The sequence below is a fragment of the Dipodomys spectabilis genome, unplaced genomic scaffold, assembly GCF_019054845.1.
Source record: "Dipodomys spectabilis isolate Male_0828 unplaced genomic scaffold, ASM1905484v1 ptg000052l, whole genome shotgun sequence".
Taxonomy (NCBI): domain Eukaryota; kingdom Metazoa; phylum Chordata; class Mammalia; order Rodentia; family Heteromyidae; genus Dipodomys; species Dipodomys spectabilis.
In genome coordinates, this window is record NW_024870729.1 from 3274372 (window position 1) to 3301800 (window position 27429).

Here is a 27429-nt window from a genome sequence, read left to right on the forward strand (position 1 = left end):
GGGGAAAAAGGCTTTTGCGGCAGAGCGTAAGTGACGGCGAGCGCAGCGCGACAGCAGCTGGAGGGCCGAGGAGGCGGGTTCGTGTTTCCCGGACCGAACCTGGATGTTCGGGGGCGCGGGGTTTGGGCAGGGGCGGTAGCTTAAGCCTTCCTGCAGCAGCATGGGTGAAGGGGGGAGACGAGACGCAGGCCTTGGGCAGCTTTGGGCGCTGGGTGGGTCCTGGGGGCTGGCGGGCCAGAATCCCGGGTCCAGGCCGGGGATCTGACCAAGGTGCCCCTCCTTTCTGAACTTGCAGGGCGGCGGGTCCTGTCCTCGCCATGAGGCCGCAGCAGGCGCCGGTGTCCGGGAAGGTGTTCATTCAGCGCGACTACAGCAGTGGCACACGCTGTCAGTTCCAGACCAAGTTTCCCGCAGAGTTGGAGAACAGGGTACGCAGTCTAGCTTCCCCGCACCTGTCCCGGGGCCAGGGAGGGGGACTCCCGAAGACGGGATGGGCTAGGCCGACTTCCGGCCCGCTGGATGCCTCACGATTCAGGGGAGGAACAGACAGGAGAGGAGGAACATGCCAGAGAAGGTTACATTAGTGCTTGGGGAAGAGTGAGTAAGGCCAAACCCCGTGGTGTGATCTATAGAATTTTATGATGCCCAGTGCCAGCAACCTGTTGTACCCAGCAGTCTCATTACTCTGTTGCTCCTTCCCTCCTCCCCCAATTCTGGGTGATTGACAACTATGATGAGTACATTCTTGAAGGTCCAGGCCACCCCACTCAACAAGTTGTGTACTATATCCTCCTACCTCTCTACCAAGAGAAAACATCATCATACTCATGACTGGCATTTGTGATCACTGTGCTGGCCGCATAGGTCACTATGATATTACTGCTGCCAGGCAGGGCAGACAGGCGTTCTTGGAACCTGAAAAATGTAGAGCATTGCTTGGCCCCAGACAGGAAAAGATCTCAGAACCGGCCTTGAACTCAGTCACTCCCAGTTGTGATTACTAGGAGCTACCTGTTTGGTTTGCATATCTAAACTGTCTTCAAGATATAGGTCCTTTGGACATCTTTGCCTATAGAAATGAGAGACTGAGGTTTGTTTCTATTTTTTCATATTTAATACACAACACTTGTATCCTATTGTAAAAGTTCAGTGAAGTTGTGTGTGTGTGTGTGTATGTGTGTTTTCTTGTGTTCATATGTATACACCCAGCCATACCACAATTCTTTTGTTGTTGAGCCATACTATGTAGATTCTGTTTCCTGGTTAGCTGGAATCAAATTTTATGAATGTTTCCTCTTTGATATGGAGGGTGAGTGACAGCAGGGAGGGAACTAGGCATGAAGTAGGTGTGGATTCAAGAAATGCTGGTCATAGATTAAGTGGGTGGAGATGAGTTTTACTGGAGAAATGTGTAGCAGTCATTTAAAGTCGGTTTGTAGGCTGGGGCTATAGCTTGGAGCTCCAGTGCTTAAAGTGTGTGAGACCCAGGGTTTGATCGCTGTCTAGTGCCAGCAATGATTGGTTTGTATCGAAATAGGTTCTGCCTAATTGCCAAAGTTGGAAAATGAACAATGATCATTTATAGCTTCCTTCAGCTTGATTTATAAGTGTATTTTGGCTAGTGACCCAAAATTAAAGATCAAATCCACCTTAAATATATAGTGCATAAACTGTGTGATTCCAGCACTCAGAAAACTAAGCAGGTGGATCCTGATGTCAGGACCAGCCTGTGCTATGTATAGTAAGACCTGGTCTCAAAAAAATGTTTGTATTTGTTTGTGAAATGCTATGTGAACAGTACATTTTGTTGTCAATGATAATTAGTTAAATCTGTGACAATAGTTGGGCGTTTAAACAGTGGTTGGGAGAGATAGACATTGAACAGGTTGCCATTAAGCTAAAACTACCAAATATTATTTTTAAATAATTTAACATCACAACTTGTAACTTACTTGTTAAGATATACATGAATGAATCAGATGTTTTATTATTAAGCCTCTAGTGGAAATTATAACTTTCTGCAATTTATTTTCTGTCAAATCAACATATGAATATTCTTTTACCCCACTTAGTGGACATGTTACAAGATACCGTTGTTTATAGGTTTAAAAGTCAAAGTTCCACCTCACACTTGAGCCAAACATATATATGCAGAATCAGACACTAGTCTTCCACTATGTTTGTGGTAGAACATTTATTGTCTCAGTACAGAAGCCTGTGTAGACACAACACTACTGATAGTGTTACAGGAAATTGATGTTGCTAACTTCTGGAATCCTTTTACTTCTTTGACTTTATATACACCTGAGCCGCCTGTGGTACTGTTATGTGGAATTTTATGTTACTATTCAGTTGTGACCTTGAATTTTCTTTCTTTTAGATATTTGGGTTAAAACACTGGCTTGCACTTAAAAGAGCTTGGGGAAGCTTTGTTTTTTCCACACCTGTGTTATGTTTAAATTTAAATGGTACAGTTGTTTCCCTTGCTTTATGTGAAGAGAAGTTTCTTCTCTGTTTATTAATTATCCTAGACATGTTGCTGATTACTCTGGTATTCCTTTTAGCCACTTAATAGAATAAAAAATAATATATAAATGTTTTGTGTTGTCCACTTCCCACTTTTTTGGTTAATTGTAGAGAAGAGGTAGGTTCCTATCTGGGCTGGCTTTGAACCACCATTCTCAGATCTTAGCCTTCTGAGTAGCTAGGATTACAGGTGTGAGCCACAGGCAACCAGCCCTTCCATGATTTTTTAGAAAGTTTTCCTTTTTTATAATAACCTTTCAGAAACTTCCCTTTTTCTTTTTTGCTTGTTTGTTGTTACTGCTGTTTCCTGATGGTGATAAAGATTGAACCCAAGGTATATACTCTACCACTGAGTGCTCTATCACTGAGCCATACCCCTAGCCTGTCAGAAGCTTTTTTTTTTAATTTAATGTTTTTCTTTTTTAATGCTTTATTCCTTTTTTCTTCTAATTGGCCTGCTTCCAACTAGTAAAGCATTACAATCTCGGAATAATTTAAGAATTGATATTCTTGGTATAAACAATAATTCTAATGTGAAAGAAATAAGAGTATCCTGGTTTGGATCTCATGGTTCTGAATCTTACCTAAAGAAACTTAAGGCATTGACATGTGTGCTAGCATACACCCTACAATCACAGCTATTCTGGAGGCAGAAGCAGAAGGACATGCCTTCAAGTGTAGCCTGACAAAGTTAGTTATAACTGGCAAAGTTAGCAAGACCCTATCTCAAAAATAAATAAATAAAAAAAATGCTGGGAGAGTAGCTCTAGTACAGGGCCCTGAGTTCAGTTCTTATCCTCCCCCCCAAAAAAAGGATAAATAATTCAAAGAAATCAAACTTGATTAATGCACAAGGCATTAATTTAGGCATAGTCAGATGCATATGGCACTTTGCCATTAACATTTATTCACTGAGCCATTCTCTGTTCTGAAGGAAGGAGAACTGAGACTTAGGTTCCCAGATGACAGTTCTGACACCACATCTTGAAACAATCTATATCCACCCTTCCCTTGTCAGAAACTCAAAATATTCTTTAAATACCGGGCTCTGGTGGCTCACACCTATAATCTTAGCATCTCAGGATTAGCAAAGCTCCTTTTCAAAAACAAAGTTAAAAATACTTTAAAGGTGACATTAAACTTTCTCATACCACTTGACAATTAAGACTATACTAAAAGTCTTAATTATCCTTACTTTCTATACTAAAGACAAAACTGATCACAGCTTCTTCTAACCTAAAAGATTTTAATAACTTAAAGTGGATCATGAATTGTTTTATGCTTTCCAAGGCCATGTTCTTGAGCTGGGGATGTGGCTCCATGGTAGAGTGGTTACCAAACTTGTGAGATAGCCTCTAGGTTCATCTCTTACAACACACAAGCACACACAAAGTTTCTTTTGGAAACTTTTGCCTAGAATATATTAATGTTTTTTTGGGGGGATGAGGGGTGGGTGTTTTTCTCCTGAATAGTTAAAGAAGGATTTCATGAAAGAAAGAAAAAACTCATAAAGTTATTAGTTTTAGGAATAAGAGAGGCATGTGACAGAAGATCTACAGTGATTTGCTAAAGGCTTTAAAAAAAATTCCCAAAGTATGAACCTGGCACTAGTGGCTCACCCTCTAATCCTAGCTGCTCAGGAAGCTGAGATCTGAAGATCTCCGTTTACAGCCAACCTGGGCAGGAAAGTCTGTGAGACTCATCTCCAGTTAACCACCAAAAAGCCAGAAGAGGAGTTATGGGTTAAATGATAGAGCACTAGCCTTGAGCATAAAACCTCAGGGACAGCTTTCAGGCCCTGAGTTCAAGCCACGGAACTGTAAAAAAAAAAAAAAAAATTTAAAAAATTGAAAGTAACTGGGCACCAGTGGCTCACACCTGGTAGCTATTCAGGAGCCTAAGATGCAAGGATCGCAGTTTGAAGCCAGCCCAGACAGAAAAGTCTGTGAAACTCTCATCTCTAATTAGCCACCAAAAAGCCGTAAGTGGAGCTGTGGCTCAAGTAGTAGAGTGCTATTCTTAAGCACAAAAGCTCAGGGACAGTACCCAGGCCTTGAGTTCACAAGTTGACTAGCACAATCAATCAATTAAAGTATTGACATTTGAAATGTACAAAACAATACTAGAAGAAGAATGTAAACGATAACTAGAGAGAAAAATTAAATCATAGTATTATAAGTGTACAGCACATGATCAAGAGATGTTTCAGATTATTTCCTCATGTTTGAAATAGTGGTCTTGCACAAACTAAGAAGGCTGCCATGTAACTAAGAAATTAAGTAATCTTGAAGAACTACTATTATATATGCAGTCTTTTTTTTTTTTTTTTGTCTTTTCTTTTTTGGTACTGGGGATCGAACCCAGGACGTTGCACTTGCTAGGCAAGCGCTTTGCCACTGAGCTACATCCCAGCCCCAGTCTGTCTTTTGACTAAACTATCATTGGGCAGTGAATGGCTACTTTTAACATACAATAATGTCACTGAATAGAAAGATGTAACAGGAATGATTTGGTGTAAAGAGTTATATGTCAGTTCAACGTAGTTTTTAGTAACAAAACAGATGTTATAAAAAATAGGAGACTGGGCAAATAGAATATAGAATTTGCTCCTTTTGATGAATAGTTTTTAATTTTTTGTTTATTTGCCAGTCCTGGGGTTTGAACTCAGGATCTAGGCACTGTCCCTGAGCTTCTTTTGCTCAAGGCTAGCACTCTACCACTTGAGACACAGCACCACTTCTGGCTTTTTCTGTTTATGTACTGAGGAATCGAACCCAGGACTTCATACATGCTAAGCAAGCACTCTGCCACTAAGCCACATTCCCAGCCCCTAATCAGTGTTTTAAATACCATTCCTTTTCCCTCTTCATTATGGGAAGGAATATAAATTCCAGTGTTTTAGTACTATCTTAAATAGTACTCCCCAAGTAAAGGGAACTTCCTCCTTTTGTGCCCCCACTGTACTTTATATATGCCTTTATTAATAGTACTCACTGTGTTGTGCTTTTATGTATGCATATCTGTCTGCTAGCATAACTAAACTCGAACATTGAAACAGCATTTTTCAGGCTGATCATGGTATCTTATAGAAGGTGTTTAATAAAAATGAGTATAAGTAAATTGAAGAAATTGTATGACTGCAAAATTACAAATAGATTGTGTAGTTTAATTAAGCTACTTGAAATCTAATATAAAGAAGTACTAAATCAAGCCCTGAAGCTACTCAGTATTCATGAGATAGATAAAATTAAACCCCACACAGTAGCTTAGATTGGGTCCAAATTTAATCTAAAAAGTAGTTGCCAGTAGACTCCCATCTCATCCAAGGGCTGAATTTAATGGTACTCACATGTCATCCCGGTTATGGGAGAAGCATGATGACTGGGTACAGTGGTACAAGCCTATCTCCCCAGCTACATGGGAAAACATAAGAAGGAGTATGAAAGCTAAGGCCTGAAGCAAGTTCCTGCCTCAAAAATGACCAACCCCAAAAGGGGCTATACTAATTGTACCCCATGTAGTGATGCCTAGGACTAAAATTGTCGCCCATCAATAAAAATCACAATTTTTTTTTTAAAAGGGGTTGAGGAAGGCTCATAGGGTGGAAAGTCTACCTGGCAAGCATGAAACCTGAGTTCAGTCTCTTAAGACTACAACCCCCCCCCCCCCAAAAAAAAAAGCATGAAAGCAAGTATTGGTGAGTTTCTGATCTTTCTTTGAAGACTTAATTTTAAATTCTTTCCTCTCTACAGATTGATAGGCAGCAATTTGAAGAAACAGTTCGAACTCTAAATAATCTTTATGCAGAAGCAGAGAAGCTTGGGGGCCAGTCATATCTTGAAGGCTGTTTGGCTTGTTTAACAGCATATACCATCTTCTTGTGCATGGAAACCCATTATGAGAAGGTACGTTACATTTGTATTCACAAAAATCTCTTAAAATTATAAAGAAGTTTATACATACTTAAGTTTACAAAGCAACAATTAACTATATGAGCATTTATAATAATAATTCATGTTTTGTTCTATGTTCAGAGCACCTAGAAATGAGTCCAAGTGTTTCAGAAATGGATCAAATTGGTATGTCTTCTTGGAGTTGATATACCAGTGTTCAGATTGGCCTATAATTAAGGTGGCTGTACCCTCAGTAGATGACTAGATCAAGAAAATGCACACACACACACACACACACACACACACACACACACACACACACACACACACACACACACACACACACACACACACACACACACACACACACACACACACTGGAATTCTGTGCCTCCATCAGAAAGAATGACATTGCCTCATTTGTTAGGAAATGGAAAGATTTGGAAAAAATTATACTAAGTGAAGTAAGCCAGACACACACACACACACACACACACACACACACACACACACACACACACACACACACACACACACACACACACACACACACACACACACACTGGAATTCTGTGCCTCCATCAGAAAGAATGACATTGCCTCATTTGTTAGGAAATGGAAAGATTTGGAAAAAATTATACTAAGTGAAGTAAGCCAGACCCAAAGAAAAATAGGTCCCATAGCTTCCCTTATTTGCACACACACACACACACACACACACACACACACACACACACACACACACACTGGAATTCTGTGCCTCCATCAGAAAGAATGACATTGCCTCATTTGTTAGGAAATGGAAAGATTTGGAAAAAATTATACTAAGTGAAGTAAGCCAGACACACACACACACACACACACACACACACACACACACACACACACACACACACACACACACACACACACACACACACACACACACACACACACACACACACACACACACACACACACACACACACACACTGGAATTCTGTGCCTCCATCAGAAAGAATGACATTGCCTCATTTGTTAGGAAATGGAAAGATTTGGAAAAAATTATACTAAGTGAAGTAAGCCAGACCCAAAGAAAAATAGGTCCCATAGCTTCCCTTATTTGCAATAACAAGTACAAGCAAAAAAGGTCAAAAGCTATTTACATATAACAATATAAGATGTTAAGCAAAATGAACTCCAAGACAGGGACACAAATGGTTTTTTCCTTCTTGCTATTGTTTTTAACATACTTATAATGTACTATGTGATTCTCTTGTTTCTCTTGTATGTTCTTCCCCCACAGTATAACCCCTGTTTTCACTGTATCTGATGCTGCTGTCCTGCATCTTGTATATACATTTTTATAATTTGGGGAGGGGAAGGGATATAACAAAATGCTGAAATAAGGATACAGGTTGACCCATTGTAACATGAGATGTATAAGACAGTATATTTAAAACTAACTTTACAGTTTCAGCGTTGGAGAGTGTAGGGAGGAGTTGGGGAGAAAAAGGGTGGCAGGGGAAAAACAAAGGAGAAGATCAATGCTTGATAGGAAATGTACTCATTACCCTACTCATGTTACTATAATCCCTCTGTACAGTATTTTTTTTGCGGTGGGGGGGGGTCTGGTCATGGGGCCTGAACTCTGGGCCTGGGTGCTGTCCCTCAGCTCTTCAGCTCAAGGCTAGCGCCCTACCACTTGAGCCACAGCGCCACTTCCGGCTTTTTTCTTTTTTGCTTATGAGGTGCTGAGGAATCGAACCCAGGGTCTCATGCATGCAAGGCAAGCGCTCTACCACTGAGCCACCTTCCCAGCCCTATTGGGTTGTTTTTAAAATGCAAACCTATACAGTATTTTTAAAATAAAAAATATATAAGGGGAAAAAAGTAAGGTGGCTGTAGAAAATAGGTATGTTCTCATTCTATCCAGGTTCCTAAGAATCCTTTTGCTTTATTACCCCTAATTTCTGACATCACCTGAGTTTTTTTCTTCTTCTTCTCTTCCTACCTGCCTATCAGATCCAGAAAAGCTGACTTCTCAACTCGAAATGTCCAAAATTCAAATCTCTCACTTCACCATTTTGATCAATAACACTTCTTTCTAGTGCCATCTTTAGGTGCAAAGGATAAAAGGAGAAAATAATTGTCAATAACTAAAATACCTTTCATTTTCCCATTTACTGACTTTCATGATTTCCTCTGTCAATATCGGAGTATAGTCTTCTGACTCATTACTCATCTTTTGTATTTCCAATCTGTCTCCTGTGTCTTCATAAAACACACTGTCCTTCCCCTGCCACTCCTGCTAAGTTAGAGACCTTCCCTGCCTTCACATTTACTGTTAACTGGGTCAAGTTGAATCTTCTCAGGCCAACTTCCAGTTTGACCTTACCAGCTGTCTCCCCTCCCTTCTTTCTTTGGCAAATAAATCTGATTATTTATCAGTCACCGAAGATATCCTATGATATTTTCTCCCACTTAGAATGGCATTCTTCCCATATTCAAATGACACCAGTTCTTATTTCCCACTTCCATTAAACTTCTCCTGACTTCTAATCAGAATTATTTCTCTCTTCTGTACCCTTATAACATTTTCTTTCTATCCCATTTTTTAGCACCTGTCATATTTTACTTCATAATTTAACAGCTTATGTTCTTGTCCTATTTGTTGTTCAACTATAGACAATGATCTAGCCATTCTCGTATTCCTCTTAATTCCTAACATGTATTGAGTATAATAGGTACTCTTTGAATGTGTGAAATAAATGGCCTTAAGTTGATCACTGTGGATCAACAAATCCAATAAGTCTGACAATGTTTAAAGACTGAAGCACCGTAAATACCATCTATATTGTATCCTACCTGATAGAAATATCCTGTGATTGTCTTACACTCCATGTGATGGAGAGCAGGTATAGTTGCACCTAAAATACTGTAAGCCGTTGGCCAAAATGCTGCTGTGGTTACTAACAAGTCTTCTGATGTGTATCCTCTTAGTCTTAACTATAGTTATATCTTACGTAAAAATATGTGTGTGTATATATATATATATAAGTAGCCTAAGTCCTATCACTTAGAGAAGCAGCTAACTTACCTTTCAAAAATCAAAAGTTAACAAGGCTTAGTATCAGTTTTCAGTCTGCTGAGTTTTAGTATCTTTTTTTTGATAGCACATTTTGGTAAGTGAATGCCAAGAGACCTGTTATTTGATCAACATTTATTAAAAGCCTACTATGTGCCAAGCAGTGTACTAAGCAATGTGTCTGGGACATACCAGAATAAGGCAAAAGTGGTTGCTGACCTACCTTGTGGAGTTTGTAACTTAATCGTAACAAACTGGCAGTAACAAGGAAGGAAGTAAAACTACTAAATTCTATGTGGGCATGCATGCTTGTGCACACATGTGTGCTAGTACTTGGGTTTGAACTTGAGGCCAAGATTCTGTCCTTTAACTTTCTTGCTAATAGCTGGTGCTCTAGCCACTGCTGCACTTCTGGCTTTTTGGTAGTTAATTAGTAGTAAGAGTCTCCTGGTCTTTCCTGCCTCAATTTTCAGATCTCAGCTTCCTGAGTAGCTAGCTTTACAGTTGTGACCCTGTGCCTGGCAAAACCATCTAAATTCTAAGTTGTGATAAGTGAAGGAGAAAAACCTGCCTTTGACAGAAAATAATAGGAAGGACTTAATTTAGACTGTGTGACCAGAAAACACATCTAAGGTGATGACATTTAACCTGCCACTCAATGTAATTCAGGCAGATGGGGAATGAATGAAGGTTGCTGGTTCACCAGAACTGAAAATTGATGGATGGTGTGACTCTAGAGGAGGGGCAAAAATGACTAGAGGTGAATTTGAAAAGGCAAGTAGGAACTGTTTCATGCAGGAATGAATAAAGAAATGTAAAGTTTGTTTCTAGTACAAAGGGAAGCTACTCAAAGCTTTTTCCACAAAAGAGGCACAGAAAGATCTTTAGATCTTTTTGCTCTGTAGGACAAAAGCTTAAGACTGGAAATAGGGAAACAAGTTAGGAAGATCCCACGAAGTTCTAGTAAAGGTGATCACTGCTTGGACCAGAAACAGGGCACTGAGATTAAAAGAATGCAAGTTATTTCAAGAGACATGTTGATAATAAAACCAAGACTTGGGAAGGAGATGAATATAACAAAGGAGGGAAGTTACATCTATATAAGGTTTTTTTGTTTTTATTTTTGTGCTGATCATGGGGCTCAAACTTAGGGCCAGGACACTATCCCTGAGTTTTTTTACTTCATGCTAGCCCTCTATTACTTAAGGCACAGCTCCACTTCTGTATGTACTGTGTGTGTGTGTGAGCGTGTGCACGCACACGCGTGCTTGCACACGTGCACATGCATGTCAGTCCTGGGGTTTGAACGCAGGGCTTGGGCGCTGTCCCTGAGCTTTTGCACTCAAGGCTAGCACTCTACCACTTGAGCCATAGCTGCACTTTCAGCCTTTTTGGTGCTTAATTGGAGATAGAGTCTCACAGACTTTCCTGCACAGGCTGGCTTCAAACCTCTATCCTTAGATCTCATCCTTCTGAGTAGCTAGGATTACAGGCATGAGCCACCAGTGCTGGCCATTTTAATCAGGTATTTGTGAAGTCATACAAGGTTTTTTTGTGTTTGTTTTTAAAGTACTGGTGTTTGAACTTAGCCTCTTGCTTGTTAGGCATTGCTCTACTATTTTTTGGCTCAAGGCTGGAATTCTACCTCTTGAGCCCCAGCTCCACTCCTGGCTTTTTGGTAGTCCCATAGTCTTCTCCTGCCCAGGCTGGACAAAACCAAGATTCTCATATATCAGCCTCCTGAGTAGCTAGGATTACAAGGTGTGAGCTACCAGCACCAGGCACACACACACACACACACACACACACACTTGGGTTTATAGAATATATAAGCTATTCCTTTATAGTTTTATTCAAGGTCTCTTTTTATAGAGTATATATTATAAAACAAGTAAAGACCAAATAAAAGTAGTTAAGAAACCAAGACTTAAAAACCTGACTACAGGCTGGGAGAATGTGTCTTAGTGGTAGAGTGCTTGCCTAGCATGCATAAAGCCCTGGGTTCAATTCCTCAGTACCACATAAACAGAAAAAGCCTGTAGTGGCACTGTGGCCCAAGTGGTAGAGTGCTAGCCTTGAGCAAAAGAAGCTCAGGGACAAGTGCCCAGGCCCTGAGTTCCCAGGGAACTGGCAAAAACAAAAACAAAAAACCTGACTACATTTTTTAAATAGATGATTATGTTTAGAAACTGAAAGTGAATAACTATATCATGTAAAATTAATAACTGGAATAATTAATATATAGTCTAGAAAACTTTTTAAATATCTAGTTTAGGTAAAATGACAGAAAAGTAAGGACAATAACCCTTTTCCCTAGTCTGTCCTCTAGGAATTTCTGTGCTACTTATTATTTTATGAAAGAACAGGGTTGAGTCATTTAGGGTCTGTTGTTTTAAACACTAAAATTTCTAGTTTATAAATGGTTCACCAAATATGATAACTAACACTTGTACTTTGTTATGCTGGTTAAAAGTTTTTGAAATTGTAAATCAGCCTTTTAAAGCTTGCTGGAACAATTGTGTGTTTTTACCCTAGAGTATGCTTTTTATTGATTTGAAGGGAACATGAAGACTGCAGTGTTTTGTTCTATTGTTGTCATCTATTATAAGTAGGGAACAAATGAGCTTGTAGAGGTTCTCCTCCATAACTGCCTCCCTTGTTTATCAGCTAGAAAGCATCCCTTTTGCCTGTGTGCTATGAGCTATGAAGCCAGCAGTTAGGAGGACACTGAAAACTTAGATCCTGATTTTCTCACTGAGCCTCACTGGAACTGGTTTTCTTGAAGATAGAATAGACTGTCTCCAGTTTAATGTTCTTTCTGGAGGCTTATTGTGTTTCATTTTGTAAATATTATACAAATTCAGGTTTTATGGAGAACCTGAGAGTAAGGAACTCTGTTAAATGTTATGCTTTGTTTCGACATTGATTTATCAAACATAATAAAGTGTGAGTAAAAGATGAACCAAAAGTGTCTTGTGATGAGTATGGTGCTTGATGTTGTAGGATGAGGGACTATAATATGAGTATATTGATGGTTCATATTGCTGAAGAGATGAGAAGTTTATAAGCATCCTAGTTAAGCTAATTCTTCCTTTACCAAAACTAATCATTTTCTTTCTAAACCTTTACTCAACTACTTGTGAATGTTACTTAAGTTTAAATTAAAACTTGGTGCAACAGTTACTCGAGTCAAATAAAGGAATGCTGTTTTTTTACTCGTAACCTGTGCCCAAATAGAGGAAGTGGGAAAATTGTTCTGAAGAGAGCCTTCCTTCAAAACCAGGCATGCACTTATTTTTCTGAGTGTCCTCTCCAGTATTAATGAACTGGGATGAAGGAAGACTCAATCTCCAGTTTTACACTGTGGCAGTTTTGCTGAGAAGGAAATTGGAAAGAAGATTGAGAGTCCTAAGTTGGACATCCTTATAAGCTACTTCCTTTTGTTCATTACTTCAGGATGATTGACACACTGATCTAAGATAGTGCCTAAGGAGGTTTTTGTTCAAAATGACCCAAGCATAGTTCAGAGTCTTTGAAAGCTGCAAATGAGATAGTGATATGTATTGTACCAGGCAATTTGGTAGGAAAAAAAATTTCTTTTTTCAGAAATAGTATTTTTAATTTATTAGAGAGCCAGGCAGATTGCTTTTTCAATAATATCACACTGTTTTTATATCTCCAAAGATGTAAAATGAGTAAACTTTATTTTCCTTCACTAAGAGAATTATTTAGAGTACATTTAAATGTTAAATCAATTACAGCAATCATCTAAATTGTAACATCCTACTTGTTTAGTTTGGCCTGGTACATCATACACTTTGATATCATTGCTTAACTTCCAACTTTATTTTCATACAGTTCTTTTTTCCCTTTATGTTCTGATTACATTTGCAACTTTATCATTGCTAAGAGTGTAAATTTAAGTAGATGTATAGTAATTTAAAGAGCTGAATCAAAGCCTAATTTAAACATTAGAGCTAGAAAAAGGGATAAGATGAGGGAGCATGAAGTAAAATATGTAACTGTTTGGTTTTGAATGAAACTATTAAGATTTTCTTCTAGCTTATCTGCCTCAGAATTGCCTTAGTAAAGCTGTAGATTTTGCTATTTCCAGAAGTTCCTTTTTACTATATCTGGTATTTGTCACCATTTGCTTTGACTTTTACAAGCTTAGTGCTAAACGTATACATTGAAGTTCCTGTCTAGAAAATAAGAAAGAGCATAGTACAGAACAGCACTACATATAAACATAGAAATATTGCAAGATTCTTGTCTTGATCAGAAACTCAATTAAATTAACATGTTTTGCAAAGGAAATAAACTTTCTAGTTTATTTCTAGTTTTAAATTTTCAGGGTTCCCTTCAGGTTTATTTGTTTATCGTTTCGTTTGTTTGGTTTGGTTTATGTGGTACGGTTGTTTATAACTGTTTTTTGAGGGGTATATTGGGAATTGAATTCAAGGCCTGCATTGGCTAGGTGGTTGTTCTACCACTTGACCCATGCCCCAGCCCTTTTTGCTTTAGTTGATTTTTGGATAGACCTTTTTTACCTATACCTTCTGTATAGCTAGGACCATAGGCATGTTTGTTGAGATGAGGTCTCATTGACATTTCCCTAGCCTATCCTGAAACCACGGTCTTCCTGATCTCTTCCTCCTGGGTTACAGGCATATGCCATTGTACCCAACAGAGCTCACTCTTGTTAAAAGGACAACCTTGTGTCATTGCTTAAAATAGGTAAAAAATGTACAAAGGAGGGAAGAAACAGTTCTTAAGTGTTAAAAAGAGAAGGCCAAGAGCTGGGAAGGTGGCTCATGGTAGAGCGCTTGCCTTGCATGCATGAGGCCCTGGGTTCGATTCCTCAGCACCACATAAGCAAAAAGAAAAAAGCCAGAAGTGGTGCTGTGGCTCAAGTGGTAGAGCACTAGCCTTGAACTGAAGAGCTGAGGGACAGTGCCCAGGCCCAGAGTTCAGGCCCCATGACCGGACCCCAAAAAAAAAAAAAAGAGAAGGCCAAGGACTTTGATATTAGAAGAAGTGATAATAACTAGCCCCATTTTGTTATCAGTTGTGAAGTAGAAGCAACACTAGCCATTGTATATATAATCTGTTTATTTCTTCTTTGTCTAAGACTGAGACCGGGAGGTAAGAAGGAATGGAGTTGGGTCTTTATCATACTTTTATATACATTTGCATTTACTCTGCTTTGACTTGAAAAGAACAGCACACTGTGCTATAGGTCTATGCAACTTATTGTAACCAGCCAGATAATCAGAATTCTGTTCTCTTACAACATGCCGTAAAAATTTACTCTACCATCTGAATATTTTGAGATCTGTCTGATACTTGAAGATAAATTAGATGAAATTATAACTAAGCTGTGGTTTCTTTCTGTCAGGTTCTGAAGAAAGTCTCCAAATATATTCAAGAACAGAATGAGAAGATATATGCTCCCCAAGGCCTCCTCCTGACAGACCCCATTGAGAGAGGACTTCGAGTTGTATCTTTTTAGTCCAGATTATAAAGTCTAAATATTTATAAAAGGAAAATTTTGATGACACTATTTGACATTGGGTAAGGAGAATTTAACTCCAGTCTCTTACATTTGCCTTGGGAAGTTTCTGTGTGAATTTCATACCATAAGCATCCTGTCACCAACATTTTTTCTAAAAGCATTTTGTCCATCCTTTGTATTGTACAGATCTCTGGATTGTTTAGTATTCTAGTTACCATCTTTCTTGGTGGCGGTTCTTAGGGCATCTTGTAGTAATAATGGGGGTTGTCTGAGTAATGCATTGCAGCTGTAGAAACTGAACTTGAAGCCCCTTTGAAACATACAAACCCATAATGTGGTGAGACTTGTCATCCAAATGAATTGCAGTTCTCGGGGTTCCTCTGAGTAGTTGAAATCAGTTACAGCTGCCAAATGTATCATTTCATTACCTTGGACATACTCTACATGTTTTTAGAGGCAGTAAGCTTCGAAAAATCACTAAGTGAATTCATAAATAAAATTGCTAAAAGCTAATTTAGCTTGATAACTGAAGTAATGGGTAAATACATTGTTTTTTAAACCAGGGCCTTGCAGCTGATAATAATTTCAGCAGTTTCATTATACTTCAGGGGTCATGAACCCTCTCCTAATAGAAAGTTTTCATAAATTTTAGGGCATGTTTGAATCCCTGAATTTCATTACTGCTACGGAGTCTCAGTCAAGAAATAAGAAATAAAGCATCCTTTCTGATTTTTTAAAATATCTTTGATGCTTGTGAAGGAACTATGCTTGGAATATTACAAAATTGCCTGTTAAATTTTTAACAAAGTAGAGAAAGCATATTTTGCTTAAATAGGGAAACATTCTAATAATTTTAAAATAAGCAGGGCAGATTGAAAGCAAAGTTACAGATTTTGCTGGTCTGGTGTTGGTCACTTTTTTGCTTGGGAGTTTTTTGATGATGGTTTCTTGATTGCTTTACTTTGCATTTGCGGGGGGGGGGGGGGGGCAGTGGGAGGTGTTGGAGTTTTTTATTTAAATTTTAATTTTATTATCAAGGTGATGTACATAGGGGTTACAGTTACATAAGTAAGGTAGTGAGTACATTTCTTGTCAAACTTGTTACCTCTCCCCTCATTTTTCTCCCACTTTTGTTGCATTTTTTAGATAGGGTCTTTACTGCATAGCTCAGGTGGTCCTTGAACTTGTGATCATCCTGTCTCTACATCTAGAATGCTGGGATTATAAGCATTGCACCACTATACCTCGCTGTAGTCCCCTTTTCCCTCTATGTATTATCTTTCTACAGTGTATTTTCTTAACAGCCATGCTGCTTAGATTGAAATTACCATTTATGAAGACAGAGGTTTGAGCAGTGGAAGATAAGCCATAGAATTAAAGGTAAATATGAAGTCATATGTTTTATCAGCAGCTTTCCCTACATAGTAAATCATTAAATCATGCATTATATTGTTTTAAACTAATCACTGTTACCTTGTTACTTAAATATGTAACCAAATTCAACTTGGTAATAAGAGATAATCCTGATTTATTTCCTCTGTAATGTCTTCATACTGGTTTTGTTGTTGCTTTGATTTTTTTTTTTAGGGAGTAGTTTATTTGGTTTGGTTTGCTTTAATATTTTAAGACTCATAGATACTTAAATGTTGGATTTTGTATATAAGAATCAATTCAGAAATTGCCTTGCCCTCCTATGTGACAAATGGCTTTAATAAGCAACAAAACTTTTCAAGAGGAGTGGGAAGGTTTCATATACCTCATTCATTAGATTTAAGTGTGTGTTAGAGAAGAAAATATATGATAGCTAGACAATAAATTTCATTCCTTTGTTTAGAGTATTTCAATTTTTGGTTTTTGAATTTGAGTTTTTTGTTTTTAATGATTTGTTGTTTTTCTTTTTGAGATAAGACTTGCTAAATATCCCAGGCTAGCTTCAGACTTACAGTCCTCTGGCTTCAACCTGACTAGAAGTTGTAATTGTAGGAGTATGCCACCACTCCCAGATCTAGAATATAAATTCTTTTTGGCAAGGGGAGGGGGGGGTCAGTCTTGGGGCTTGAATTCAGGGATTGGATGCTGTCCCTGTGTCCCTGAGCTTTGAGCTCTACCACTTTGAGCCACAGCACCACTTCTGGCTTTCTGATGATTAATCAGAGATAAGAGTCTCATGGACTTCCTGCCCAGACTGGCTTTGAATCTCAATCCTCAGATCTCAGCCTCCTAAATAGCTAAGATTACAGGTGTGAGCCACTGGTATTTTACTGTAAATGTTTTTCTATAGCCAATAATGTCCCTTAACTAATAAAAGATTACTTAATATTGATATCTATAGGCAAAACTTGTTGGGGGACCATAGGTAAATCTGCCCAGACTTCTGATTCTGCCATTTCAGTTGTGTGCTCACAAGTGTTCTGTTGCTACAATTTTCTAATTAACTTGGCTTATAGATTCTTACTGCTAATTATCAAGCAGCACAAACTCAGGCATGTTCCTCTCTATAGCAACAGTGCTATTTTGAAGGTACTTGCTGTGTGCCAGGGAATGTATTAAGAGTCCTTCTAAATTTCACAAGAACCCTATAAAGTGTTTTTCTCACTTTACAAATAGATTAAATAGCCAAAGTGCTGGCTAATTATTGGAATGTCACTCCAAGTCTGATTAACCATAAAGGGAGAAAAGTTGTTTATTTGGTTATTTGTTTGTATCAGTCCTAAAGCTTGGAGTTAGGGCTTGGCACTGTTCCTGAGCTTTTTTGTTCAAGTTGGCACTCTACAATTTGAGTCACAGCTCCACTTCTGGCTTTTGGATATTTAATTGGAGATTAGAGTCTCACAGACTTTCCTGCCCTAGCTGGCTTTGAACCATAATCTTCAGACCTCAGCCTCTTGAGTAGCTGGTATTACAGGTGTGAGCCAGGCTTTTTTTTTTTTTTTTCTCCAGTCATGGACTTGAAATCTGGGCATGAACGCTGTCCCTCAGCTATTCAGCTCAAGGCTAGTGCTCTACCACTTGAGCTACAGCGCCACTTCCAGTTTTCTGCTGGTTATTGGAGATAAGAGTTTCACAGACTTTCCTGCCCAGGCTGGCTTTGAACCAAGATCCTCAGATCTCAGCCTCCTGAGTAGCTAGGATTACAGGCGTGAGCCACTGGCACCCAGCTATGCCAGGCTTTTTAAAAGGCCTATTTTGAGCCTTCCTTTCAGTGTTTGTAGCAGCTGGAGGAACATAAAGGAAAGAGTTCGTCTGTGTGGGTGATGATTATCCCCTTCTCTTTCTCAGTAGCTGTTTTTAAAACATTTTGTCCACTCCTGTGTCATTTATTGAATCCTCAACATTCTAAAATACCTACTTTTAGATCTAACTCGTGACATCTACCATATTTTTAGTTAAAAAGTATTGTTTTAGAATACGTAGGGTTACTTGTCCATATTTTCTCACATACAATTTCTAAACTGATATTTCTCAGATGAGCAACCAGAAACTGTGGTTTTTTTGTTCTGTGACATTGGCTGTTTGTTTTATCTGTTGCAGCTGCAGTTACTGGCGAGCTGTTTGTCATGACTCATCCTGCAGCTATTGCTGCTTAGTAGGATGGTTGCAGAGGTAGTTTGATGCTTTAAGCAATTACACACCAGAGGCTAATCCATCAATAGTCAAACAACTGTGAAATTTTGAAATGGGAAAGATTTACATTAGGAACTTCTGGAGAGTTTCATGGATGCAAATATTTTTGTTCAACTCACTTTAGTTTTCAATGCTATGTGTTTCCCAAGTTCCAGGATCCAGTGTGGGCTGAGATCTTTGAGGACAGATGACTGTAACAATAACATTTATTTCTACCAGTTTTCTTTTCCTTTTTGTCAGTTGTGGGGCCTAAACTCTGGGCCTGGGCTTTTCAGCTCAAGGCTAGTGCTCTACCACTCCCAGCTTTTTCTGTGTATGTGGTGCTGAGGAATTGAACTCAGGGCGTCATGCATGCATGAGCCACCTTCCCAGCCCCGCTACCAGTTCTCTTAAGTCTACAGGTGTCTGCAGATTGAAGTGTGTTATGTGGTATTAGAAATTTAACAAAAATATATACAAACTATGATGATGACATTTAAAAAAAAATTCCTAAAGTATTTTCCTTCTAATTTTTTAATGTCAGGTTTCTACTCATAGCTATATTATTAGACAGTCTGATAATGTTTCTTCTTAAGATTATCTTTATTAGGGTCTGAGAAGGTGGCTCAGTGGTAGAGTGCTTGCCTTGCATGCATGAGGCCCTGGGTTCGATTCCTCAGCACCACATAAGCAGAAAAAGCCGGAAGTGGCACTGAGGCTCAAGTGGTAGAAGTGCTAGCCTTGAGCTGAAGAGCTGAGGGACAGCTCCCAGGCCCAGAGTTCAGGCCCCACGACCAGAAAAGAAAAAAAAAGATTTATCTTTATTTAAAAAAAAATGAAATGATTAACATAGTAGTAAACAATAATAAAAATGTCATACTTGTTGGCACTAGTGCCAGCACTATAGTAAATGACTCATCACAACTATGCTACACACATATTGTTATCTCCTTTTTTTAAAATGAGACTGAGGGAGCTGGGAAGGTGGCTCAGTGGTAGAGTGCTTGCCTTGCATGCATGAAGCCCTGGGTTCAGTTCCTCAGCACCACATAAGCAGAAAAAGCTGGAGTAGTCTTGTGGCTCAAGTGGTAAGGTGCTAACCCTGAGCTGAAGAGCTGAGGGACAATGCCCAGGCCCAGAGTTTAAGCCCCATGACAGAGAGAGAGAGAAAGAGAGAGAGAGAGAGAGAGAGACAGACAGACACTGAGGCCCAGAGAACTGAAGGTACTTGTCCAAGGTTAGACAACAGGTGAGTGGCTATCAAGGCAGCCTCTCCCTGTGACCGCAATGGCCCTGTGCTGCACCACCTCTCCCAGTGTGTTGGAGATTTCAGTTTACATGACTTGATTTCTAGACTATTATGCTGTATATTGCTTTGGATAAAAACCCTAGAATTTTCTTAGAATTCTGGGTTAAGGGAAAATAACATAAGCTGTTATCATTTGTGTTAGGTCCTCCCAGGAGAAATGGCCCCTTCCCATTGTTGTATTCCCTTGAACCCTAGAAGTCCCTGCCCAGCACCTGTAAGTAAGCAACTGTCATGCCTGGGGGCAGTGGGAGGTGCCCCCCCCCAGGCCATTTCCCCTCCTTCGGGGTGAAGCCACCTCCACATCTGCTGTGGCCACACTTCCTGCTCTCCCCTATATAATCTCTCCTCCTGCCATACTCTTGTTCCACAGGCTTTGTGGGCCACAGTTTGGTTTCTCCCTCTCCCACCTAAACCACGTGGGAGTTTCAGAGGATGGGAACATGACCTCAGAGCCTGAGGGACCTCCCTCTACCCCTTGGCATGCCAGTTGCTTGCCTTACAGGTGCTGGGTGGGGACTTCTAGGGTGAATGGAAAGAGAACAAAAGGAAGGGGACATTTCTCCTGGGTGGACCTAACATTTTGACATAGTAAAGATGGTTTTAGAGGTCATGTTTAACATCCATTTCTAAAATACTTTTCACCTCTACTTATAGATCCCACCTCCAGCTGGAACCCTCATCTGTCCATGGGCCGATCGCAGAGTGTCCCTACCTCCTCTCCAGAGCATCATTCCTTTGTATCTGCTGCCAGAGCCATGGTGCCATTTACGCCAAGGACTAACTTTCTAAAATTCCACACCTGATGTGACTTCTAGTCACTCAGCATCCACTTGTGTCTCCAAATTGTGTAGGACTTGTCATCTTTTGATTAGCTTCTGAGAAAATACAATGAAGCATTTCACTTTTTTTAATTCAGTCATTTAATAAAGTATGCAGTTAGAGGGCCTAATACAAAGTTTGTTTCTTACCTGCTACCAGGTAAGAAATTGCCATTGGTTCTCTTCATTCCTTGAGCCAGTTTTCCTGGTAGCTTTATACTTCAAGAAGTCATATCTTAGCCAAAATTCAGATTAATAAAAAGCTTTTCTCTAGGTGAGGGGTGTATTATGTCTGTGGTTTTGCCAATGCATCTCCCAGATTTCAGAGAACTATCATTTCTGCCATGTTTCAAATCTTAAGATTTATTTCTGCTGTTAAGTTTCTCAAGCCGAAGCTCAATGAAAAAAAGTATAATGTTGTTTGTTTTATTACAGCAATTATTGCTCATAAAATCAGTATTTAATGCAATGTTCATTCTTTTCTTGGGAGACTTAGGTTGATTTGCATTACCTTTGGATGTGGGAAGATGTGGTTTGTGTTGCTTGTTCATTTACACAAATAAGCACAATGAAGTGGATGCTAAATTGTCAAAACACATAAATGTCCCTGCTCTGTTCCTGAATGTGTAATACACAGTGTAATAAATACTTTAATTATAGTTTTGTTATAAATATAACTTATGAGAAAAAGTTTGATAGGAATAATACTGTATATTGCTAATTTTTAATCCTACTGACAAACTTTCTGATCCATATTCTCCTCATATACAGTATTCAGTACACAGAAATGTTAGGTTTGGTTCAAATAAAGTGAGCTAAGTGACCCATGTGAAACTCTCAAGTCTTCAGTCGAGATTTCTAGTTCTTTTGTCTATACGTTCTTAGTACTGGAGTTTCTTATGTTCTCCATTTTTTTCAGGATTTGAGAGCACTGTTTTGGGAGAAAGTTAAGGAATAAATTAGAGAATGAAGCAGTTAAAAAGTTCCAACTTTCAGAGATATTGTAGGTGCTAATACTGGATTTAGTCTTACAAATTTAATTTCTGTCTGGTAGTTAATATATCCCATCTGACTGTAATATTTAATTGTATAAAACTTACTCATTACTTTATAGCCTGTAATAGTGTGTCTGCCTTTTAAACCTGTTGCAATAACTTTAACTTTGCTGAAATATTAACACATTAGTAAAACTTTTCTTAAACAAATTGTCTCTGTGTGAATACTTGGTGTGACTTGAAATAATACGGCATTCCATTTTGGCAGATAGAAGTTCTGTAACCATTGGTACAATGTGCAATAGGATTTTTTTCTTTCTCTTTTGTTTTATATTTTGTGCTCATTATAGTGCTTGAACTCAGGGCCTGAGTGCAAAAAAGCTTAGCTTTTTCTTTACTTTTTTTTTTTTTTTTTTAGCTTTTTGCTCAAGGCTGGCACTCTACTACTTGAATCACTGTACAGCTACCATGGAGTAGGATTTTTTAAACACCTTCTAGTTATTTATATGCTTTAAGAACAGCTAGAGGGTCTGGGAAGGTGGCTCCGTGGTAGAGCGCTTGCCTTGCATGCCTGAGGCCCTGGGTTCAATTCCTCAGCACCACATAAGCAAAAAGAAAAAAGCTGGAAGTGGCGCTGTAGCTCAAGTGGTAGAGCGCTAGCCTTGAGCTGAAGAGCTGAAGGACAGCTCCCAGGCCCAGAGTTCAGGCCCCATGACCGGACCCAAAAAAAAAAAAAGAACAGTTAGATATGTTGGTATACATAAAAATTAAAAATTATTTTTCTCTTTCTTTTTTAATAACACTAAACTTGGAAGTCACACTTGTTAAGTAGGCTCTCCCTCCTGAGCCACTCCCTCAGCCCTTTAGTGTTTTGTTTGTTGTTTTTGGTGCAGGTTCTGGAGCTTGAAGTGCAGATAAAAGTCTTGTGGACTTTTCTGCCCAAGCTAACTTTGAACCAGCATCTTCAAATCTCAGCCTGTTGAGTAGCTAGAATTACAGGTGTGAGCCACTGGCACCCTGTCTCATTTTAATATTTTTATGTTTTTGTTTATGCAAAGCAGAGCTTAAACCAATCCAGTCTTCCTGCTTTGGGCTCCTGTGTTGGCAGGGTTCCCAGGCTTCACCATGGTGGGATTTTTAGTTGAGATAGGATCTCCATAGCTTTTTGCTTGGGCTGACTTTAAAACCTGGCTCCTTTTCTCCACCTAAAAGAGGTAGGACCCCAAGTATGAGCCACCTACCCAGTGGTTTTATTTTTATTTTTCATACAGTTGGAGCTTTTGCGGGTATACAAAGAGATTGGCATGCTTCATTAGGAAACTCATCACAATTATTGCTCCATCTAGGATCATCTGATGACTAATATGAAATAGATTTGTAAAGAATCACAATTTAGTAGAAGATTATGTCTATATTCTAATCTTTTTTCTTTTGTAAGCTAATTTATGTGAAAATTCAACATCTCTTTCCTATCTAATGATACAAATAGTTTTGTTTTAAATGTAAAACAGACATGGTAGGTGCTGGTAGTTCACGTCTGTAATCCTAGCTACTCAGGAGGCAGAGATCTGAGGATTGCAGTTGAAGCCAGCCTGGGCAAGAAGGTTCTTGAGACTCATTGCTGATTAATCACAGAAAAAGCCAGAAATGGAGGTGTGTCTCAAGTGGTAGAATGCTAGTCTTGAGCTAGCACCCAGGCCCAGAGTTCAAGCCCTGCGACTGGAAAAATAATTAAAAATTAGAAAAAGTCTTGATAGGAGCACTAATACTGAATATACTAATACTGAGTACTGTCTAGTACTCAGAACAGAAATGTGTAGAGAATAGCAAACATCTAATTCATATTTTTCTTGTTCTCAATTGTTAAGGGTGCCCACATATAAGTTTTACACTATAATCTCTAATATACTTAAGAAGTACAGCAGTCCTTGTAGTTTGCTCCATATCAGATGATAACAGGAAGAAGGGTTATGGCTTTTCTGCATTATAAGTATCCATTTTCTGCAAGAACAGATGTAAAGGTTTGCAAAAATCTGCCTAAAACTTAAGTTCCACAGGAACTTTTTAAATATTTAAACCTCCATTTTGCTTGAACTCAGAGCCTGGGCACTGTCCCTGAGCTTTTTTGTTCAACTCTACCTACCACTTTGAGCCACAGCACCACTTTCAGTTTCCTGGTAGTTGATTGGAGATAAGAGTCACAGACTTTTCTGCCCAGCTGGCTTTGAACCGTGAACCTCAGATCTCAGGCCTGAGTAGCTAGGATTACAGGTGTGAGCCACTGGCACCTGGCTGCAAAAGTAGTTTTATAAATCAGACATTACCAAAGATTCTTATTTAAGAGTCAGTTCAAGTTAAAGCAGGTTTTATGCTACCAGGGACTTCTGGGATTGGGGTTTTCTGTTTTTAAGAGATTGTCACTGTTGTCCAGGTTGACTGTGAACACTGGAGCTTTGGTGGTCTATATCATGTTTCCTAAGCAAGTGTTGCCTGCTTTTTGGGGTTTTGTTCAATGTTATCAGAGAAATGTATTTATCAACCGTGGTGATTACTTATTTCTGCTGTCACTTTTTTTTTTTTTTTTTTTGTCATGGGGCTTGAACTCAGCCTGGGCACCATCCCTCAGCTCAAGGCTAGTGTCTACCTTTTGAGCACAGTGCCACTGGTTTTCTGGTGGTTTATTGGAGATTAGAGTCTCATGGACTTTCCTGCCCCGGCTGGTTTTGAAAAGCGATCCTCAGATCTCAGCCTCCTGATAGGATTACAGATGTGAGCCACCAGTACCCTGCTCTGCTGTCACTTTTTACCTAGATAATGAAATCTTTAAAACTTTATATTTGGGCTGCTGATGTAGCTCTGTTACAGAGTACTTGCCTGATATGTAAGGCGCTGGATTTCATCCCTAGCACCACAAAATAAAAAGTCTTCAGATTCATCAGTCATCTCTTCAAAGAATTTCTGATGCTGGGGGTGGTGACACACCTGTCATCCTAGCACTTTGGAGGCTCCAGCAGGATTGCAAGGGAGAAGGAAGCTTGGACTACATACTCCTCTCCAAAAAAGGAGGTAAGGGAGAGTCCACTAGATATTCCATCTTAATGTTCATGTGTATTTTGTTACCAGGAAATGATCGTACTTGTTTTGGCAATTACTTTTCAGAGAGAGTGGTGTAACTTCAGAAGCTCCAACTCTGACATGCCAGGGCTCAGACAATGGATGTGTCAATACCAACGAGAAGATTGACAAGTGCAACTTTTCCACATCTTTGTGCCTCACATACAGTGCACAAATGTTTTTACATTGTCCAATTCCTACTTTCATAGGTGTTTGAAAGATTCTGTGCTTGAATAACTGCATTCATGAAGCTATGTTTTGAATGTGTCTTCCACAAAGACCATTGGAGACAGTCCTGGTGCAGCAGTGCAGGAAAGTGATCTTGGTGCAAGGGCTTTGCCCTGTCAGTGGATTGATGACCTTGTTCTTACGAAGGACTAGTCTGGATGGTTAGTGAATATAGCATAATCATCCAGTCCTCTTTCTCATAGATTGGAGATAGATGTTAATTACAATGTTTATTTTTTACCAATGAGAAACATGTAGGAAGTGGGTTGGATTTGGTTTTCAGTGCTGGGGATTGAACCCAACTGAGCACGTTCTGTACCCTGAGCTGCACCCCCTATCTGAAGTATAACTGAAGTATTTAGGATGGAATAAACTTACATTTTCATGTTTTCTTTTTTAATCCAGGCCTCTTAGCCCTTAGGGATTGCAAGTACAACATCTCAAGAGATATAATTTATAGGTACTACATGTGAAAAGGAAATAATCACTAAGTTGCAAATATGATTCTGTCTCTAATTTGGAAGTTGGGTGCTTTAAAAAACTTACAAAGCTTACTATATTTTTTCAGCTAAAGAAATCATTACCCATATGCAGATAAATTTGAGAAATCTGGTTTCAGAGTTATCCCACAGAAAAGCAATTCTTTCAATGTCTTTTCAATGGCTTTCCATGAATGACTTTACATGAAGTTCTCAAAATGTGTCCATGCCCAGTCATTTCACACAAAAAAATGGTAAGATGTTAAGTTCAAAGACAACATGGCTGAGAGTATATCCTTGTCTGGAATGTACAAGGTTCTGGGTACAGTCCCCAGCACTTAGTTACTTAAACACACACACACACACACCACTTTTTCTTAGCAAACTACTCTTTAAGCATTTATTTCTGATTGTCTTCGACTTTTTTTTGTTTATAGATATAGTATAAGAATAGAGAGAAGAGAAAAGGAGAAGCGAGAAGGAGAGGGGTGAGGGAAGGGAAGGAAAGGAGAGAAGGCTAAGCTGTAAGCATTTCAAAGTAATAAGCTTGGCCTGGTTTTATTTTGACCTAAGGATAATTCCCTTGGGTAAGTTGTATAGATGCTAATAAACCTGAAGACCTGCTCAGCACTTTGACATATGAGATTTCTATCAAAGGTATCATGAACTTCTTTATGAAAAGGTCATTTCTCTTTGCTTGACTTACCTAAAAAATCATTAGAAAAGTCATTTTATTCAATTTACTAAAGACTATATTAGCTTGTATTTCAGAAGATGAATTTCCTTTTTTAAAAATTCATGATAATTTCATATACTGCAGTGAGCAAATGGCAGGACGGTTCTTGTTTCAGAGGAGTTAGAATCTGAGCAGAGAAGAGGAATTCATAATATGAGGTGCACAGATTCCTACCATGTTTGTAGAGACCCAAGCTTGACCCTGGCCTCCTGAGTTTCCTAGTACCTCAGCTATACAAGTAAGTATTGGGGTTCTTCGCTGGCCAGAGAAATACAAATTCACACTTTTCTTAGGAGGTTAAACCACACATTCTGTGTGTGTATGTCTATGTGTACCAATACTGAGTTTGAACTCAGAATCTGGGCACTGTCATTTAGCTTTTCTGCTCAAGGTGGACACTCTACCACTTGAAATGTAACTCTACTTTCTGCTTTTTTGATAATTAGAAAATTCTAATGGACTTTCCTGCCCAGAGTGGCCTGAAACTGAGATCTTCAGATCTCAGCTTCCTAAGTAGTTAGGGTTGCAGGCATAAACCACTGGTACCGAGCTAAAGCACACATTCTAAGATGATGTTTCTGTGTCAAATATGCAAACTGCTCTCTTATATCCCTATACTTAGTGCAAATATTTATTCATTCCGAAAAACTGGGGAATTAAACTTTGCTTAACTAACATCCTCCCAAAATTTTATACTGAGACCAAGAATGTGGTGGAATTCAAAGGAAAGAAAGGACAAAACACAGCTGTTAAGCAAACAAGCCAGGTCAATGATATAACCACAATAGTGATATTATTACCTAGTGTAGTAAATGTCTCATTCTCCAGAAATCTTACAGCACTGTATGACAATATTGTCTTGCATTCTTGCTGATTAAAAAATTAGCTCCAGCTAGGTGTGGGCAGCTCATGCCTACAATCCTTGCTGCTCAGGAGGCTGAGATCTGGAGATCCCAGTTCAAAGCCAGTCTGGACAAAAAAGTCCATGAGACACTTACTTCCAATTAATCACGGAAAAAGCTGGAAATAGAACTATGGTTCAAGTGGTAGAATGCAGACTAGAGCAAAAGCAGCTCAGAGATAAATGCCACGCCTTACATTCAAGCCCAAGGACTGGCGCAAAAAACAAAATTAGTTTTGTTGTTT

The 27429-nt window shown here is 39.1% G+C and overlaps 1 protein-coding gene across 2 annotated transcripts; it reads left to right on the forward strand.

Moving 5' to 3' along the window:
• Positions 1-21936, forward strand: Golga7 (golgin A7). 2 transcript variants are annotated; one of them, XM_042679472.1, is made up of 6 exons: positions 1-77; positions 296-428; positions 6279-6431; positions 14885-14986; positions 16319-16381; positions 20568-21936. In XM_042679472.1, the coding sequence occupies exons 2-5, from the start codon at positions 318-320 to the stop codon at positions 16364-16366; spliced, it is 414 nt and encodes a 137-aa protein (XP_042535406.1). In that variant the 5' UTR covers positions 1-77; positions 296-317; the 3' UTR covers positions 16367-16381; positions 20568-21936. The 2 variants fall into 2 exon arrangements, with proteins under 2 accessions (XP_042535406.1, XP_042535407.1); XM_042679473.1 differs by lacking the exon at positions 1-77 and adding an exon at positions 142-164.
• The last annotated feature ends 5493 nt before the right edge of the window (positions 21937-27429 follow it).